This window comes from Berghia stephanieae, chromosome 6 (genome assembly GCF_034508935.2).
Source record: "Berghia stephanieae isolate SIO BIC M18660-M18661 chromosome 6, UCSD_Bste_1.3, whole genome shotgun sequence".
NCBI classification, from domain to species: domain Eukaryota; kingdom Metazoa; phylum Mollusca; class Gastropoda; order Nudibranchia; family Aeolidiidae; genus Berghia; species Berghia stephanieae.
The window spans coordinates 56,594,686-56,614,337 of record NC_088365.1 but is presented as its reverse complement, the minus strand read 5'-3'; the positions used below and the strand labels follow the sequence as shown (position 1 = coordinate 56,614,337).

Below are 19,652 nucleotides of genomic sequence, written 5' to 3'. Positions count from 1 at the left end.
GACCAGCAGTTAAGCTTAATAGCCAATATTCTCAACACAAACATATAACATAGAAACGATTGAGACATTGTGTATGCTCCGGTGTATGGGGTGAATTTTAATTCAGAAAAGCGAGTGGAGCAGGCACTTATGTTGGTAACAACAAGATATGAAGTGAATAGAAAAGTGCCAGAAGACAACAGAGAATAAAAATTTTTTCGCGGCGGTGGTGGGGTTTGAACCTGCGACCTTATTGGTACGACAACTCCGCCTGGCAGGTGAGAGCGTGGCTCTACCGTGTGAGCTATCCACGAACACTAAAATATTCGTTTCAAACTCAAAGTCATTACTAGATCCCTCTCTCACCCACTTCTTGAAAAAAAAAAAAAAAATTTTTATTCTCTGTTGTCTTCTGGCACTTTTCTATTCACTTCATATCTTGTTGTTACCAACATAAGTGCCTGCTCCACTCGCTTTTCTGAATTATAACGCATTCGTGTACCGTCGGAAACCCGCCCGGAAGCTTCCTCACTCACAACGCACCGTTCAATTAGATGCTCTGAGGTTTCGGGCTCTTGACCACAACGGGTACATGTTGGACAGGTAACACGGGTACATGTTGGACAGGTAACAAGTCCCCACTGTTGGACGCTTCGCAGATTCTCTAGTTGTTGTTTTTTTCTATTTTATTATTATTATTTTTTATTTATTTATACATTTCCCTGGCCAATCCCCCTACACCCCAAACCAACACTCATCCCATCCTCTGCTTTGTGCGGCTATGTGGTCTAGTGGTATAACACTAGCTTTCGGATCGGAATTCCTGGGTTCGAGCCTCGCACGGCGCATAGTCTGGGTTCGAGCCTCGCACGGCGCATAGTCGAGTCCTTGGAGAAGGCTCTTTACTCACATTCTCTCACCGTAGCCAGGTGTAAAATGAGTACATGGCCGGTAACGGCGTTGTCTCTGTCCGAAAAAAGTGAAAGATCGCCTAACATGGCGTCATGTCCGGTCCTATATGTTAAATGTTGCTGTTGGCCAGGGACCCCTTGCATAGCGCTTTGAGCACGTTTAGTGGATATTGCTCTATATAAAAGCTCTTTTTTCTTCTCCCAAATACCAATGGTACTAAAAGTGTCCGTATTTTTTCTAAAAAATAATTTTAAAAAAACTTATCCGGAAGTGGCGGATGAACTGTATATTATTTTGTGGATTGAGTTTGAAAATCAATGATTAACAACAACAAAACGCTACATCATCAAGTCCTTTACCACTCACCATCCACAGTAAAAAAAAAAAAAAAAAAAAAAAAGAAGTCATTGAATGGATCTTACAATCGGTACCATCGACGATGTTGGGTTAAAAAAAAGATTCTCTCTCTCTCTCTCTCTCTCTCTCTCTCTCTCTCTCTCTCTCTCTCTCTCTCTCTCTCTCTCTCTCTCTCTCGTTTTTTGTTTGTTTATTTTTTTCCCTTTTTCTTTTCTTTCTTTATATCTTTTTCGTTTTCTTTTACCTTCTTCCTTTCTTTTAAATTTTCATTTCATTTTAAGTGGAAAGAAAAAAAAAAAAAGTTTTGAGTGCAATATTGCGTGATCAAGGAATTGAGTCATCTCTCAGTCATTGGTCTACAACTCAATTCTCTCAAAGAGGAGTGAAGCAAAGTTGAAAAAATAAAAGAGAGGGGGGAAATAGCAGATACCGCACATGACCATCACGAATAGGAAATAATTGAACACGGTATTTGTTTCTTTTTTTTAGTTTTTGCTTCCTATTTTTTGAAGAGAGAGAGAGAGAGAGAGAGAGAGAGAGAGAGAGAGAGAGAGAGAGACAGAGAGAGAGAGAGAGAGAGAGAGACAGAGAGAGAGACAGAGAGAGATGAGGGTGGGTTGTTGTTTGTTTTGCTTTTTTGTATGTTTTTTTTTTTAATCTTCAGGGGGTGGGTAAGAAGGGTCGTAACTATTAAACGAAGTCACTCAGATACACAATTATCTGTTCTATGGTTCAAACAATTGTTACTTTTAGCCATTCTAAATAAATCTAGCATTCAGCAAGTTTGACGACAAAGAAACAGCTACCAAGGGAACAAAGTTATAGTTGTAGGGAACAAAGGAGAAGAAATTGGGAAAAATATTGTATTATGAAAAGAACGGAAAACAAAATTAGTAAAAAGAGCTTCTCGTTTGCTGCCAGCAATATCTTTGAATTCATCATAAACAGCAAGCGATTCATATATATGTTGTTTTTTTGTTTTTTTCGATTTGAAAAAAAAAATTCACTAAGGACAGTTGTTCAGTCAGATAGAAAACCAAACGAAGATGGACCCTTAACTCACTCAATCCTAGAGATTTTTGCTACTTTTCAAAATGGGAAAAAAATGTATTAAAAATGAGCATGTACATAGATCGTTTTGTTCCACTAGCATTTACTTGTAAAAAAAATTTAACATTAACTTTGATACTACGCCTATAATTTGTCTCAGAAAAATGTAATGAATAGGCAGGGGGTGAAAGTCACCCAGGTTAACTACGGATATAGTCGGTGTTAGGGTTGAGTGAGTTAATGCTCAGATGAATTTCAATTCTCAAGAGTCCACATCTCATGAAACCATTAGAAATGTTCTCTTGTGAAAAAACAATATCGAATAATTCAGAGCTTTATTCGCACACAATTTTTTTTAGAGAGATAAGCATTTTTTTTCTCTCGATCGTTTTAATTGTTCACTGTGATCAAGAAAATTGAAGACTTGTCCAATGCATAACTTGTGCCATTCAATGACATCAAATGTCGTATACATTGATGGATGCAATTTTTAATAAAATATATTATCTGTTTATTAAGACATTGAATGAAGTTTTTTTTCTCCATGATAATGAATGGTATGGTAATACATTTCTCTGGCATCTTCATTATCCAATTTTAATTATCTATGACTGTTATTTCAAGTACTTGTTTTTTTTTTTTCCATTTATATAAATAAAAAAGTAAAGATAATAATGATGATGATGATGATGATGATGATGATGATGATGAAGATGATGATGGATCATCACCACCATCATTTATCTATTTATCTATCACCATTATCATCATTACTATTGTTGTTATTACTATTGTTGCTATTATTATTATTATTATTATTATTATTATTATTATTATTATTATTATTATTATTATTATTATTATTATTATTATTATCATTTTTATTATCATTATTATTATTATTATCATTATTATTATTATTATTATTATTATTATTATTATTATTATTATTATTATTATTATTATTATTATTATTATCATTATTATTATTATCATTATTATTATTATTTATTATTATTATCATTATTATTGCTATCAAACCATCGCTATGATCATCATCTTCAACATCATCATCATCCACACATTTATTACCAAAAACCAAACAAACAACAACAAAAACCACCAAAAAAAAAAAAAACAAACAAACAATGACTTTAATTTCAGTATTTTCCAGATGCATTGCACGTGGTATCACGCCCCAATTACACATTACGCACCCCAACCAATCAACTGAACTAACATTCCTTCCAAAGTGATTAAATTCAGATCGTGACAGTGACACATTAAACCAATGGCACGGAAGCAACAAAGTGACGACAACAACAATAAACTCCACTCCACTATTGAAACAGGCCATCCGTGCTTTGACAAAGTAGGTCTCACAGTCTCTCTCTCTGTCTCTATCGCCATCTATTCTCACCATAGTTATTTTGAGAAAGAGGCAATTTTAGTCTCTCTATTTCAGTATACTTGTGTCCCATTCGTTTGACGTTAAGGGGTCCCGACAGCGGATTCTAAATCTGGATATAGACCACTTTCCCTTCACTCTTGATTTTGCCCCCCAAATAGTTCTTTATTTATCTTTTCTTTTCTTTTCTTTTTTCTTTCTTCAATATATGTTTATCAAATAGGAACCGTTACAGATTCACTAATATAGGACCCTCGTTAATTTCAAAATGGCCCTTTATGTCATTAAAACGAAAGAAAGAAAGATAGATAGATTAATATAAAGAAAGAAAGAATGAAAAAAGAAATAAAGATATTGACAAAGAAGTATTATAAAGAAAGAAAAAGAAATCCGTAATTCTATTGCAATTATCGAACTTTTAAAATGCACTATGTTTCCTATCTTTAAAAAAGTATTGTTAATCATTCGTTATACCCGACATTTATCCCTGATTATGAGACCTGAAATCTGAATGGGCGAACACATTATGATTTTTAATGCAATTTCCCCCCATTTTATTCTATTTTAAAAACGAATTGTATCATTTAGCTGGTGCTGTGTGTGGGTGTATGCCCGCGCTTTTATGTAAAATAGATTTTGAGTGTTTGTTAAACACTAGAGAACACTTGTCTATGAATTACTGGGCGCTATATAAATAACGTATCATCATCATCATTATTATCCTCCTCCTACTACTACTATTACTGACAACGACAACGACGACGACTACTACTACTACTACGACTACTACTACTACTACTACTACTACTACTACTACTACTACTACTACTACTACTACTACTACTACTACTACTACTACTACTACTACTACTACTACTACTACTACTGCTGCTGCTGCTGCTGCTGCTACTATGACTACTACTACTACTACTCCTACTACTACTACTACAACTACTACTACTACTACTACTACTACTACTACTACTACTACTACTACTACTACTACTACTACTACTACTACTACTACTACTACTACTACTATTACTACAACTACTACTACTACTATCAATAATGTCTTGTCTCTTCTCGTCAAGCCAGCCACGTAGTAGGTTTGGAAAGTCTAGGTTACTATAATTTAATTAATCTATGTTACTACTTTTTACTACGACTGCGGCTTAAAGGGATTGAGAGTCACTATGGTTCTTTCTACACATGGTGAGTGACAGACAGAATTGAAGAAAGCTTTCAAAAGACTCCAGAAGTTCAGAGAACCATTATGGATAATGAAGGATAAAAGTAGCATTATGTTATCATTATAATATTATGTTTATTGATTGGCTTGAGGATAGCACCGAATACGGAAAGATTCCCGTTAATTTTAGCAAACAGTTGTCCTTGTTAGCCATCACAAATCGTTACCATCATCATATCATCACCATCATCATCATCATCATCATCATCGTAATATTTCATCTGTATGAAGAACACCATCTCTGTACATCCAATAAGTCCTGTAGGCTAGACGTAATTTTCTGAATATAATATACTATGTTACACAATATCAACCTCGCTATTGATACTGGTGGGGCTTTTGGTGGAGATGTAGAAGAATGGGTAGTGGTGGTGGAGGAGGGCTATAGGAGCTTTTTGTGGAACGGTAGAAGGAGGCGTAGGATAAGAAAAGGAAAGACTTAATCAATAACGACAACAACAACAACAACCAAATGGCCTAATGGCACAATACAATACAATGGCCCACCGATGTCTTGATACAACCACAACATCCCACTTCACCGATAACCTTTGCGACAACAATACTACTTGATTCCATCTTGGGATAAGACCAATGTGGTCATGACGGGCTACAGAAGAGTACCGAGTACCACCAAGACAAGTGACAACATCATGCAAGAATGTTGATCCCCTTGAATGATGCCCAACTAGTGAATTGGTTCTTTATGTTACTACTAATATATATATATATATAACATAACATGTGGTATAGGGCAAAATAGGATAAGATCCCTTGAATGCCCTTAATATTAATTAATGCCATAAATCTATTGATTAAATATTACAATAATGATACACGTGGTCAAGATAGTATTTCAACTTAAATGTACTCATGTGGTGTACAAAATCTTCTAACCGTGACATGCAAAGCACACACACACACACACACACACACACACATATATATATATATATATATATATATATATATATATATATATATATATATATATATATATATATATATATTTCTCCCTCGCTTTTGTTGTGCAATGGTAGACACTCTTATCTAATGTAAAATAATAGTTGTTAATGAAATAATACACTTTATTGATCATTTAAATGAAACATAATGAACATACGTAATGGACATATTTTCGTTCAACAATTTATATATTTTTAGCACAGAACTAGACTTATTTACACTAACTTATAACATTTACAAATTAATTTATAAGATAATTTAACATAAAACATTTTTTTTAAAGTCTAGAAATAATTTTAAGGAATAGACCTTACAATATACAGTAATATCATCGAAATTTATTAAATTTTTTAAAATTATTATTTTCAAATTTTTATAACTTATCTTATTTGCGCGAATTTATAATACTCAATATATAAATCAATTTACATATTTTATTACTTTGACATTATACATACTTATACCATCTACTTATCTGCTTACTTCTAAGCATATCTGTTCAACACGTCTGTACAAAAAATTCCTTTGGGTGAATAAAGTATTATTATTATTATTATTATTATTATTATTATTATTATTATTATTATTATTATTATTATTATTATTATTATTATTATTATTATATTATTATTATTATTATTATTATTATTATTATTATTATTATTATACTTATTATTATTATTATTATTATTATTATTATTATTATTATTATTATTATTATTATTATTATTATTATTATTATTATTATATATTATTATTTATTATCATTATTATTATTATTATTATTATTAAAATTATTATTTTTATTATTATTAGTAGTAGTAGTAATAGTAGTAGCAGCAGCAGTAGCAGTAGTAGTAGTAGTAGTAGTAGTAGTAGTAGTAGTAGTAGTAGTAGTAGTAGTAGTAGTAGTAGTAGTAGTAGTAGTAGTAGTAGTAGTTGTAGTAGTTGATGTAGTTGCTTTTGTTGGTGGCGGTGGTGGTGTGGTGGTGATATCTGCTTAAGAGTTACTCTTGGAGTTTAACAAAACTGTGAGTTACAGTTAAGCTGGTGTTAACAAAATAAAACAATTTAAAAAAAAATAAATTAAGGAATAATTCTAAACGAATATAAAGTCTCAAAAACAAAAACAAAAAGCAACAAAAATAAATAATAAAGAGGGGGGGGGGGGGGTCCTAAAGGGGCATAATTCTTCTCCGAAATGGAATCCAGATTCTGATTAAAAGCTTCAGTCCAGGAACCCTGGGAGACTTTGTCCAACGCACTAATTTGTTTGAACTAAAGGGACCTAATCTCGGCGTTGCGACGGAAAACAGCCGTAGGCTGACAAAATACTTTTATAAAAATAAGTTTTGGAATCGACGAATTAAAATAACCCTCATCTTGTTTATATATATATATATATATATATATATATATATATATATATATATATATATATATATATATAGAGAGAGAGAGAGAGAGAGAGAGAGAGAGAGAGAGAGAGAGAGAGAGAGAGCGTAACTATTCCGATGTGTGGGAACTAACTATCAGACACACCAAACCCCCTGTCCTACCCTCTTCTTTAAATATAAAACAACAAAGAATGGGGGGTGGGGGGGTGGGGGGGGGGGGATAATATATATAATCAAACCTGTGATTTCTGTTCAGGCCTGAGGTTTATAGTTTCTAAGTTCATGGACAGTTTATTCGAACGATGTCTACAGAATAAGTTTTCTGGCCAGAATTACTAAAACAAAATAACTGTGTTTTGTCAAGAGTAAGGCAAGAATGGTCTTCTTCTCTTGTATAGATGAGGCTGATTGAAACCAGCGTTAACGCGATCTCGTCGAGACATAAACTATAATAGGGGCTGAGGATAGGCGCGGTTGGCGGGCGGTGATAGAATTTTCATGATTCACTCCCCTGTTTACTGATTTAACTCCCTTATCCAATTCGTGACTTTGAATTCCGGGTTTCCGCCTGGCGGTTCGATGAAGTCAACAAAAGGACTATAGATTAGATAGTATGAAATTGACGTCACTCAGGTCTATGTTATTGCTTTTTGCCATCCGCATTTATGAGTAATTCTCACTAAACTGCATTAACCAGACAATAAACGTTCACGGTTACACATAGTTGTGTGTATTGGTCAGGTATACTTCCGGATGGCAATGTTGTGAACTTCTTAGCCAGGCGCATTCTATCTATACCTAACATTAAATTCAAATATATACTTAAATGTTTTTAAAACGATAAAATAAAAAAAAAACTAACAAAACAACATTTTTAAAGTTTTGATCTTGGACAGCATATAAGCCTAAGCGGATCCGATAGCTGAACGCAAGTATGGAATTGATTAACATAGTGTGAACAATATTATGAATTCGGTTTGAAAGTATTTCAATTACAATATTGAGCCCATAACCATTTTGATTATCGGACCTGCAAATAAGTACAGGTCGGTTTTAACCCCCCCCCCCCCCCCCCCCCTCCAAAAAAAAAAAGAAGAAAAAAAGAAGATAAGTACCAGGTGTTCTGATATGTATATTATGAACTATATAAGGCTAGACTAGGTGCAAACAAATCTTAACCATTTTTCAACATGAAACTTAACAGTAGATCAAAATGTAGACAAAGCCTAACAGTGCGTTAATACCAAACAAAACAAAACAAAAAAAATCACAACACACGACTGAGGTACACGGCAAACAACGGTTGTACGAGCTTACGAGTCTGCGCCCGTATTCACGTCGTTTCCGTCAAGAACGAAGAGGAACAACTCATATTTTAAGGATCGGATATAGAGCATAAAGCATTACCTCCCATGCTCTCTCTCTCTCTCTCTCTCTCTCTCTCTCTCTCTCTCTCTCTCTCTCTCTCTCTCTCTCTCTCTCTCTTTTTTTTTTTTTTTTTTTTCTCTTTCTCCCCCCCCCCCCTCTCTCTATCTCTCTCTTCCATTTCTATTAAACTTGCCCATGAGAGATGAATTGATAGGTTGATGACCATATAAAGTTAAACAAACGGGAAGTGTAGTAAAACGGCTCGTAGTTGATATTAAATAAACAGTTTCTAACGTGTACTTACGAATTCTAGAACCTTGATGAAACCTCTCGGTTCCAAGAACACGGCGGGGTTGAAGTTGTTCACGATCTGAGAAAATAGAAAGAATGAAATGATGAGCAATCAAGGATGAAATCTTTAAAATAAACAACATAAAAAAAAAAGAACAAAAACTAAACAAAGACAAACAATTATACAAAATCATATTTATCAAACACGATACTGTTGCCAAAAATGTCTCACTCAATGTCGCAAAGTTGAGTTCTTGGGAAAAGGCTCGTTGCTCACAGTCTCTCAACATACTTAAAAACACGAGTACCTGACTGGCCGACAACCCTCGTTGTCTATGTCCAAAAAATAGTTATAGCGTTGACAGTCACATCCGTCAAGGAGAAGCCAAAAATGCTCCAATATCCTGAATATTATCGGTTCTAAGAAGCTAGACTTTCCTTTTCAACATGATTTATTGAGCCAAAGAGACCTATGCAGCTCTGTAGCTGGAGCTAAAAATTCGTATTTCTACGGAATTTTCGTAGTGCTAGGCAGGTCTGCGTCATGGCCATTTATCATTTTTCGTGTTAAGTATTGCTATTGGCTGAGGGCCCATTGAAAAGCGCTGCGAATACATTTAGTGGATATAAGCTCACATTATTTATAAAGTGTGCAGAAAGGGCGACTTTCATATCATGAGTAAAACCTTAATACTAAGCACACACACACACAAAAAACAAACAACAACAACAAAACAACAACACCCAAAAAGCTGCCTTTATTGTTTGTATGACTACATGAGGCGAGGGGTACGAGATGTGCAAATAATTTATCACTGTGCAACTGCATATTAAAATTGGCTCCTCGTCCTCGCCTATTCACCCTTGACCTTGTTATAAACTACAATGGAGCAACAACACCCAACAAATGAAATATTAATTTATGGGATACCGCAATGGTATAGTATAAGCCTTGTAGGCTGCATGCAGCACCCAGACATCCTCTGTTTCCAGAGCCCGGGACAAAAGACATAAACTGGGACCAAATCAATATTACGATGAGTCAGCCTTCTTGGAACACTGCTTAATGTCACGTAACCGGTATCCAACTTTGTAATAAAGATGTTGATGACGGCGACGACGACGAAGATGATAATGACGGTGGCAACAATAAAAGTAGAGGTATAATATGCATCTGTACCCTTCTAAATCATTGCCATACGAGGCACAGATGAGCATATATTACAAGGCCAATAATATTTTTTACAGTTTTGTCATCTCTCTGTGTGTGTGTGTGTGTGTGTTTTAGAGAGAGAGAGAGAGAGAGAGAGAGAGAGAGATAGAGAGAGAGAGAGAGAGAGAGAGAGAGTGTGTACAAAATATACTATTTTGTCGGGCACACTGCGGTGTCTCAGTTATGACTTAATTAGGACCGAAAACAAAACAAACCTATGAACATAACATAATGAATTAAGAGGATATGTCATGCATGATGCAAACTAAAACCACCAATCCATTTGTTAAAGGAACACCGTGACCATTTTCAATTAAAAATACATCACATGCAATGAAATCCATCTTTATGTGTTTTTTGTTTGTTTGTTTGTTTGATTTTTTAAAAAGTTTTTTATTTTATTTTGCTTCTGTTGTTTTTTAATTCGTTCTGTTTTGTTTGTTTTGTTGTTTTTTGTTTTGTTTTTTTTTGTTTGGGGGGGGGGGGGGGCTCTGATAAGACCGTTGGTTTCTTTATTTAGCTCTATTTTGTTAATTCCATTTCATTTCTTTGTCGTCACTGCCGTCGCCGTCGTTCCTGTTGCTTTAAATTTATCAATAAAAATAAAAATCAATAAATTATAAGGAACACAACTTTCAATTACACGTATTGTTACCCTTTTCTAAATAAATAAATTGTAAATAAATAAATCGCATTGGACTTTCCCGATAATGAGCGTGTTAGTGTTAATGCAGTCTAAATGTCACACTATTGCTTAATAACCTGATAACAGCAGCAATTAGGTTGTTCTATAAGTAAGCGGAAAGAAGAGTGATGATGACAAACACCCTGATAGGAGAACGCTATGAATCCGATAACGCCACTGCTTAGCTTGTCTTTTGCTGATTACAATGAAATGGTATCTATAAGGACATTTAATCTTGTGCATAAAGTTATTTTAACCCTAACTCATCTTATTGAGTATAATATACTCTTTTTCTTTTTCTTTTACTTGTAAGGTCCCATTTTTTTCCCTATCAATGAATGAATAATGAAAAAAAAAAACAAAAAAACAAAAACAAAACGCTATGAATTCGATATCGCCACTGCTTAGCTTGTCTTTTGCTGATTACAATGAAATGGTATCTCTATAAGGACATTTAATCTTGTGCATAAAGTTATTTTAACCCTAACTCATCTTATTGAGTATAATATACTCTTTTTCTTTTTCTTTTACTTGTAAGGTCCCATTTTTTTCCCTATCAATGAATGAATAATGAAAAAAAAAAAAACAAAAAACAAAACAAAACGCTATGAATTCGATATCGCCACTGCTTAGCTTGTCTTTTGCTGATTACAATGAAATGGTATCTCTATAAGGACATTTAATCTTGTGCATAAAGTTATTTTAACCCTAACTCATCTTATTGAGTATAATATGCTCTTTTTCTTTTACTTGTAATTGTAAGGTCCCATTTTTTCCCTATCAATGAATGAATAATGAAAAAAACAAAAACAAAAAAAAAAAAATCAAACCCCCCCCCCACCCCTTATTTATTTTTTTTTAAACCAAAAACAGTTTTTGTAGATGATTACAAATTTAAACAGAAATTTATATTATTTATAATGTCTGCATAAAAAAATTGCGCTTCTGAAAAACAAAAACAAAATAACACCCCCCCCCCCCCACCACCCCCAAAAAAATAAAATAAAACATCAATTTAAAACAGCAATGTTGGACTCAGCTTTACTTATGCATATTTTCTAACAGCGGAATATCAAAAGGAAATTTTTAAAAAGGCGAGAAGACCCATCTTGCGACTACCCTAGGTCCTTGTGCTACCTAATTACACAGCGGGAAGGATATCGGGGTGGCCATTAGTTTGTTAGCATAATGACCATGCCGAGTGTACAATTACATATGATTACTGCATCAACACATGGGTGTCACCTGATACCGGGGTGACTATACAACTTCCTTTGTACACCATAACAACATGGTAACAGGTGCTGAGTAAATAGTTACAGGGTATTTTTCATTCACACAACATTTAAAAGCACTTCTTTGTTTCAGAAATGGTACTTAACATTAACAGTTAACAGTTTTTGCATAAACAACTTTTCATCTCCATTTATGATTGCTTTGATAAATTAAAATTATACCCATGCATAATATGATAGAATGTATACTTTTTAATCTAGATAAATTACAATGCCTTATATTTCTTTGCTGTTGCTTTTTCCTCATTTGCAATTGGATTCAATAACCTGATGTCACGTCGCCCAGCAACAGCGGCCATCGTGGTTCTAAACAAAGAAAATCGGTACTTTTTATTCGTCATGCTGGCTAGAACTTTTCATATGTCTTGTGATCAAAATGTGTAAAAGTCAAAACATGATCAGATTTATCTTTTTTTTTCCCCTCTGGATACGCTTTTATGCTCGTCTGAGAAATATTTCATAAGGGCATCCGCCATTGTTCCGATAATTTAGAACCAGTTACTAAGTTACCATGCGTCATTACGAGGGAAGTGACGTTACGACTGTTGAAACGTATTCACCCTTGTATAAAGTAGTCTTTCAGAGCCGTAAGACCCATGGAGTAGAACCGCAATTTCCCAGCAAGATTTTAGTTGCCGGCATGAATACTTTAGTAAGCTGCAGACACTTACTCGTATTCATGAATAATCCTGAACAAAAGAGAAAATGAGGCCAAAAAAGTGTCAAAATAAAATTTTCCTCTGATTTTTTAATGAGCAAGCTTAGCATTGAAAATTGAATCAGCGGACACCTTATTTTCTTGAACAAGACTAAATGATGGAATAATTTTGCAACCAAACGTAACTTTTACCATAAATTCGACATCAGTCAATGACAACAAACACTGGGTCTGCAATATCCAAGCACAACACCAGATAAAAAGTATTCAAACACACGGATAGTGCTCACACATCGTATCAAGTTGCCGGCAACCAAAGCGGGAGGTCAAGAGATAAGAAAGGTCAATCTTTTTCACCTCGATTTATTTCAGATTGGCGTTTGATATTCCATCGAGGAGACCAAAATATTGTACATAATGTTTTCTGTTTAATGGTGATATTTGATTTCTATGAAATGATTATTGCAGTCAAGACTCGTTTATGGTGTTTTTAATAAATAATACAAATATATTAAGACTTTTGGAATATTGTTCCCTTCAAATATAAAAAAATATTAGATCTTGGTCCATTTACAGGGGTGAGAATGACTGGTCACAAAAAAGGAGGAAATTTTCAGTGCATTGATCATAACCCGTCCATGCGACTATAACCTATAAATTTGAATTTCAATGTGGTATTGATTGTAATAGTGGTAGTGGTAGGGATTTTGAAGTAGTGATTGTTGTGAGTCTTTTCTATTCATAGAAACATTTGATAAGGGCGAAATTGTGATGGTGATGAGCAGACATTAGGCGGAAGATTCTCAGCCCTGATTTACTAAAATAATTCTGACCAGATCAAGATTCAAGAATGCTTTTGATCAGGGATGCAATTTGCCGACTCCAACGATTCCCTACTCGTACACAGTTGACCCGGGAGATTCATTCACAATTTCTTAACAGCCCTACCATGGAGTCACAATTTATTCCCATTTCTATAGATACTATGTGTTTGGCTAAAATACTCATAACATTCACCAACACACATATATCTATGTGTCACCTAAAACGTTAAGAGTTGAATTGATAGAATTTAGTGAGAACTACTCAATATTAAAATGTCTGTCGAAAAACAAAAACAAAAGCTCAGTGTCGTCAATTTCATTCCTCTATAGCGTGAAACAGACAATAAAAACTGCTTGCTGTCCTTTGGATAAGATGCTAGTCTATCGCAAAGTACTTTCCACCAGATATGACAGATGTTGCTACCCAATCACTCCTAGGTGGACAAGGAGGTCAATCTGGGATCAATTTTGGTCCCTTTGCTTGTGAAGTGTGTGCTCAACTAATTGACCTATCGGGACATCCTGAATACATTAATATATGATTTTTATTTGGAGTGAATGGAATATTCAGTGTGTTCGACAAGTTAATGGTCTATGGCAATAACCTTGACACTTGTCTTCGTGTATTCTCCTTGACAAATTAAGTAATCATCTCCTGCAAAACATCCTAGGGTTAGATTGCTCCCATAACCAACTCTATCTGTTTTGTTAGTAGCATTTAATAAATGTGGATATTCCCTGAAACTATAATTGCAACACTTTTCCAAAAGTGATGATAGGATTTGGATAAGGGTTTGGGAGCAGATGACCCAAATAAAACAAATTAACACAGAAGTCAAATGAAAATTTAGTTTAAAGGATACGAATTATAACAAACTTTTTGGCATGTAAACTTTCAATGGAAATAAGCTAAGTAGACATGAGCGGAAAAAGTTAGTTGGCATGACCTGGTTAAGACATTGTCATTGATTCAACTGGCTTATCTCTCTAGTGCCTGTCCTTGTACACTTAAGCGCATATGCATAGGCAGACAGGCCACAGAAATATAGAGATTTTTCAATTGGAGCCAATTTAATCCCCTTAGACATAAAGAAGATACATACAAAATTTTTAATTTAAGATGAATCATAAGACTTTTCCTCCATCTGAATGGATTTGTGTATGTAAAAATATGTCTAAATTTTCTTTCAAATTGTCACAGTAAAAACTAAAGTAGTTGTGAACTGAGAAAATTGGGTGGCATGATGACGGAAGACACTCTCAAAAAGACATCCCTTGAAAAAAAAAAGATTTTAGTTAAAGAACAAATTCTCTCAACCCATGTCTGCAATAATTTTTATTGTGATGCTCTAAAGTGGGCATTTTGTCATCAATAAAATATATATATAAATATATTATATACAAATATATTAAGTTCTCCATGAGGAACCATCGCCTCATATCTATAAAAACAAAGACAACAAGCCACCTTAATTCATTTTTGCCACATGGTATTCGAATTTTTAACGCGCAACTGTGATTTAGATTAAATACTATTTTTTAAATATACACACACAAGTTCGGACTAGAGGCCAGAGGTATGGTCTACCTCAATTTATCAAATTAATATATATAATGTGTCGCTATTGGTTCTTGGTTGTATATTTTTTACATTTTTGTGCTTTTGCATATATATATTATATATATATATATATATATATATATGTATGTATACATTGTCGCCATAGATTCTCAAATTTGTGTTTATACATTTTTATGCATGCCACGTCTGTAAACGAATTTCCATTTATTTTTTTTGGATGAATAAAGTATATATTATTATTATTATTAAATAAATCCGTTTAAAATCAAGATCGAAGGCAAGTCTTGCGATATCTTTTAAAAATAAAACTTAGTTGACTTGATCTCCCAGCCCACCATGGTCAGAGTTTAAAAGGAAGGAAGCATGCCAGTTTGTCACAGACCCACCCCGCCTCGACTATGCCCTGCATGATGGAAGTTATCACTCACACTCTCAAAAAAAGTAAATGAATAACTGAATGATTTTATGAATTGAATTCTATTTTTAAGTTGTTTTTAACGAAAGAACATTCACTGTTGAAATTTTACAGAGTAATTTGCTTTGATTTCCATAGAAAAGGAAGACATTCTGAACAAGGTGAATTGACATTTTAGAGGGACACATTCTACACCACCAGTTGGAAGGTGGAGAAAAAAAAACTTCACAAGTTACAACTGCAGTGTTAAAATGCTGTAATTATTACTGTCACCAACACTATAATACTTAGGAAATAACAAACAGATCTTCTTTATGATTATTCTTTCAAGACATAATTATGCTTCTTTTAATTTTAACAGTTTGTATGGGAGGCCTTCTGAAAGGAAACAACCCAAATATTCCCTCAACTAAGCCTAAGAAAAAATAAAACCCAAGTACCTTTAACTAACACTAATAGGAAAAATAAACACCCTAGCACCTTTACTAATACTTATACTTATAACCAACCCTAATAGAAAAAAAATCCTCCGACCTCGAGCTAACCTTAATAGAAAAAAAAAAAAAACCTAATACTGCTATCCACTACCTTTCAATACTTAAAAAAATAAAATGGCACAGAGAACCAAAATAATGGTCATATTAGGAAATTTTAAACTTTCACTTATCTATCAAGGTTTTTTCTACAGTTTTTTTTAAATGCTACTATATATAGACAAATTGAATATATAAATGCCTGACAAAAGATCCACGGTAAAAATACAAATTGAAAGCTATACTGAGGAGCTTTCGAAAGGCCTCACGTTTGTTTACAGATCAACACAGCTTGTGGCGTAAAACACAATAATGACAGGAAATGCATTTTCTGCACGGGCAACACAATAGATCAAAATCTAATTGAGATTTGGTGATTATAGTTGCTGTTTTTGATAGATCAACTCTCCCTGGAGCTGTGGTAGCAAAATGGTGGCAAAATATTGCTCCGTTATATTTTTTTCGGATTTTTTACCCAGCGAAAGTGGCGTTTTGAAGACACAAAGGTTTTACTTTCATTTTTAGAATGGATCAAATGAGATAAGTGAATCAACAGTTTCCATTTAAAATGTAGCTTATGTCTTGTTTTTCAGAAAAGTTAGATGTATTAATTACAATTTGTATGATTCAAAAAATTTTAAAAATTATTTCCGTCTTTGTTTAATAGTTATTTCCTGCATATTATGTAATTGCGTTATTTTCGTGTCTCCAATGTGACAAAGGAAACCTAATTCTATATATCAGACAAGCTTTGACATTTTTAACTACGAATTTGTTCAAGTGACTAAAATTAGGAAACTGGTAAAATTAACATTTTTAGTTGTTTTTAGAGTGAATATGGGGTATGGAAGATTTCGTGTCTTCGATTTCCGCCCATGCACCAAATTTCAATATCCTATTTTATTATTAATTATGAAAGAAAGTGTTTGAAAATTGATTGGAGACATTAATCTTGCTCTGGTTTTGTGTTTTAAACTTTGATTTTTGACTTGAAATTTTGGAAAAAGTTTTTCTGAGCAAAATAAAGTTTGGTGTCACCTGCGTGGGCAGGTAATGAGATTTTAGACTTATATATCTTTTTATTAGATTCATATGCTAAAATATTTCTTATCCTTACACTTGAGCCTCTGTGATGTAGCAAACAACAGTTGTAAGTTTAAGTAGTTGTTCTTAAGGACGCCTTTCTTATGCGCAATTAAGCCCTATTTTCTCAACAGAGTAATCAAATATGTTTAAAGCAATGGAAATAAAATATGCTTAAAGCAGTACCTTGTCATCAACTATGTCTTTATATATTGCTTTTATACCAGGTACTGGAGGAGAGGGAGTTTCAACGTGCAGTTCTCCCAAGGAATAGCGGGACAATTTATTTATGTGTATGGACAGAGCAGAGTGTGTGATTGGTAAAAGAGGACCCTCCAGACATCTATTCCTGGATCCCATTTTTTTTCTAAGTTGAAATGAAAAATATTTTTTCGTTATTTGTCTCATGTAATTATCCCCCTTGTTGTATAATAAAGTTAGTTTCCATACTTAGTACAAAAAATATTCTGTCTGTTATTTATTTAAAACAAGTGGATCTGTGTACATGTATTTTGAGTCATTTGTCACTTCAGATTATTAACATTTCTTTTCATTTTGCATTTCCATGTAAATCAGGGTCACCGTTGACTGACCTACTTTTTAAAGTTACATAATCGTCTCCTGCTCATAATTTTTACAAATTCTGAATCCTCATATTTCAAGCTTTAAAGTGATATTATATGACACTTGTTTGTAGATAAAAGATGAAAATTGACAAAAACGGGCCTGTCAAAGTAGATGATTTCAGATCTGGTCTGTTTTCCGCCTTGTGTGAAAAACATTTTCATTGCAACTGGATGTTATGAGAAAAGTAAATGGAAGGGCACAAATTCATGTAGGCATACAAAAATATTCTAGAGTAAAACAAGTAAACTGGTATCTTAATTTCTTATGCATAGGACAACATAAAACTTGGGTAATTGTACTATTGTACATAATTTTGTACATCAGATTTAGTCTTAACAAAGGAAGGCAAAGAAATCGCCTACTTGGGCTAATCTGGAGCCTGTGACAAACTGGGCCTATGACTATGACAAACTGGGCAGCCCCCAACAATGTCAATACTCAATGTAGATAATGTAAGTTAAGGGGAAAAACTAAACTCTCTCTTTGACTTTGACAATCACTGTCACTCACTATGATTCACTATCATGCTTGCATTTTTAAAATTAAGAAATAGATCACGTCGAATTCAAAAGGGGTAATTTTCCTTGGTTAATTAACCGTAAATTAACGAAAAATGTCTTTTATTTTTACTTTGAGTATGAGTAAATGACTCATTGTCACAAGACAAAGTTGAAATCGCTTGCAATATTCTGCCTGCTCACCCAGTTTCATTCTCCTCTGACTCTGACAATCAAAAAAGGGTTAGTAAGCATAAGCCATTGGGGAATTGATTTCAATCTTAATTTCTTTCTGCTATTTACCTCCATTTACAACAGAAACAACACAGGTGAAAGAGATACTACCGGTACTTAGTTACAGCAGAAGCGGCATCCAAATCCAAGTGCTGTCTGCTAAAAAATTATGTCCTTTCCTTCCTAAGCCTAAGCCTAAGGTTCTATATTTAGTATCTTGATATTCATCGCATAACACTACCCATATCCGCAGAGCTATCTTCATAGCTGTAAATTTATATTTAGATATTGCAAACAAACAAATTCCAAGGAATTTCAAAATGTTTTGCATATGATGACTTTACAAACAAACTATAGACCTTGTTACTCACCTGACTGGCGGCCTCCATTTTGTTTGATGTATGCCTAATAAATGTTGCTGAACGAACCGATTAGATTCCGATTCCGTACTTCCACAAACAAAAATTGCTCAATGTCGTAAATAAATTTACAAGACCTATTCAAAGATTATATTGTATTATGTTCTTTGGTTGATTTGTGCTTCTATCTGCAGGTCTGCTAACCCAAAATGTTATGGGCTCATTGTTGTCGGGAATCCTTGGCTGAGAAGAAAACAGTCAAATCCATACACTGTATTGTTCATTTTGAACAATGATTATAATATTATTTTCCCCCTTGTTATACAGAAGTTTGCATTTTTTCTCTCTTGAATGTAATAATATTTTGTAAGATTTAGCCTAAGTTGAAATAAACTTATTTCCAGTTCTAATGACCCAAATCTGGGTTGTTGTTTTTTTTTAATATATATTTTAAAAAAATATATTTCAAAAGTTTTTTCCAGGTTGTTTTCCGTTCGTATCCAGGATTGAGATTATCTGTTTTGTTAGGGGTTTTTTTTTTTTTTTTTTTTTTTTGGTTTTGTTTTGTTTTGTTTTGTTTTTTTTGTTTTTTTTTATTTGTTGTTTTTTTTTGGGGGGGGGGGGGTTTGGGAGGTTTTTTTCGGGCAATTCAAAGAACCCGAAACCC

General features: G+C 33.7%; 1 protein-coding gene across 4 annotated transcripts in view; it reads right to left on the bottom strand.

Annotated features, from left to right (window-relative positions):
• Positions 1-19,087, bottom strand: part of LOC144975315 (synaptophysin-like) — a 98,924-nt gene extending 79,837 nt beyond the window's left edge. For 2 of the 4 annotated variants that reach the window (XM_078919276.1, XM_078919274.1), the window contains exons 1-2: positions 18,998-19,087; positions 8,994-9,059 (exon numbers count right to left, since the gene is read on the bottom strand). In XM_078919276.1, coding sequence (XP_078775402.1) covers positions 8,994-9,059; positions 18,998-19,015 — 84 coding nt within the window. In that variant the 5' untranslated portion in view covers positions 19,016-19,087. Of the gene's footprint in view, positions 1-8,993; positions 9,060-18,695; positions 18,836-18,997 lie in introns of those variants that run through there. The other 2 variants (XM_078919277.1, XM_078919275.1) reach the window with 1 other exon arrangement.
• Positions 19,088-19,652: the final 565 nt, after the last annotated feature.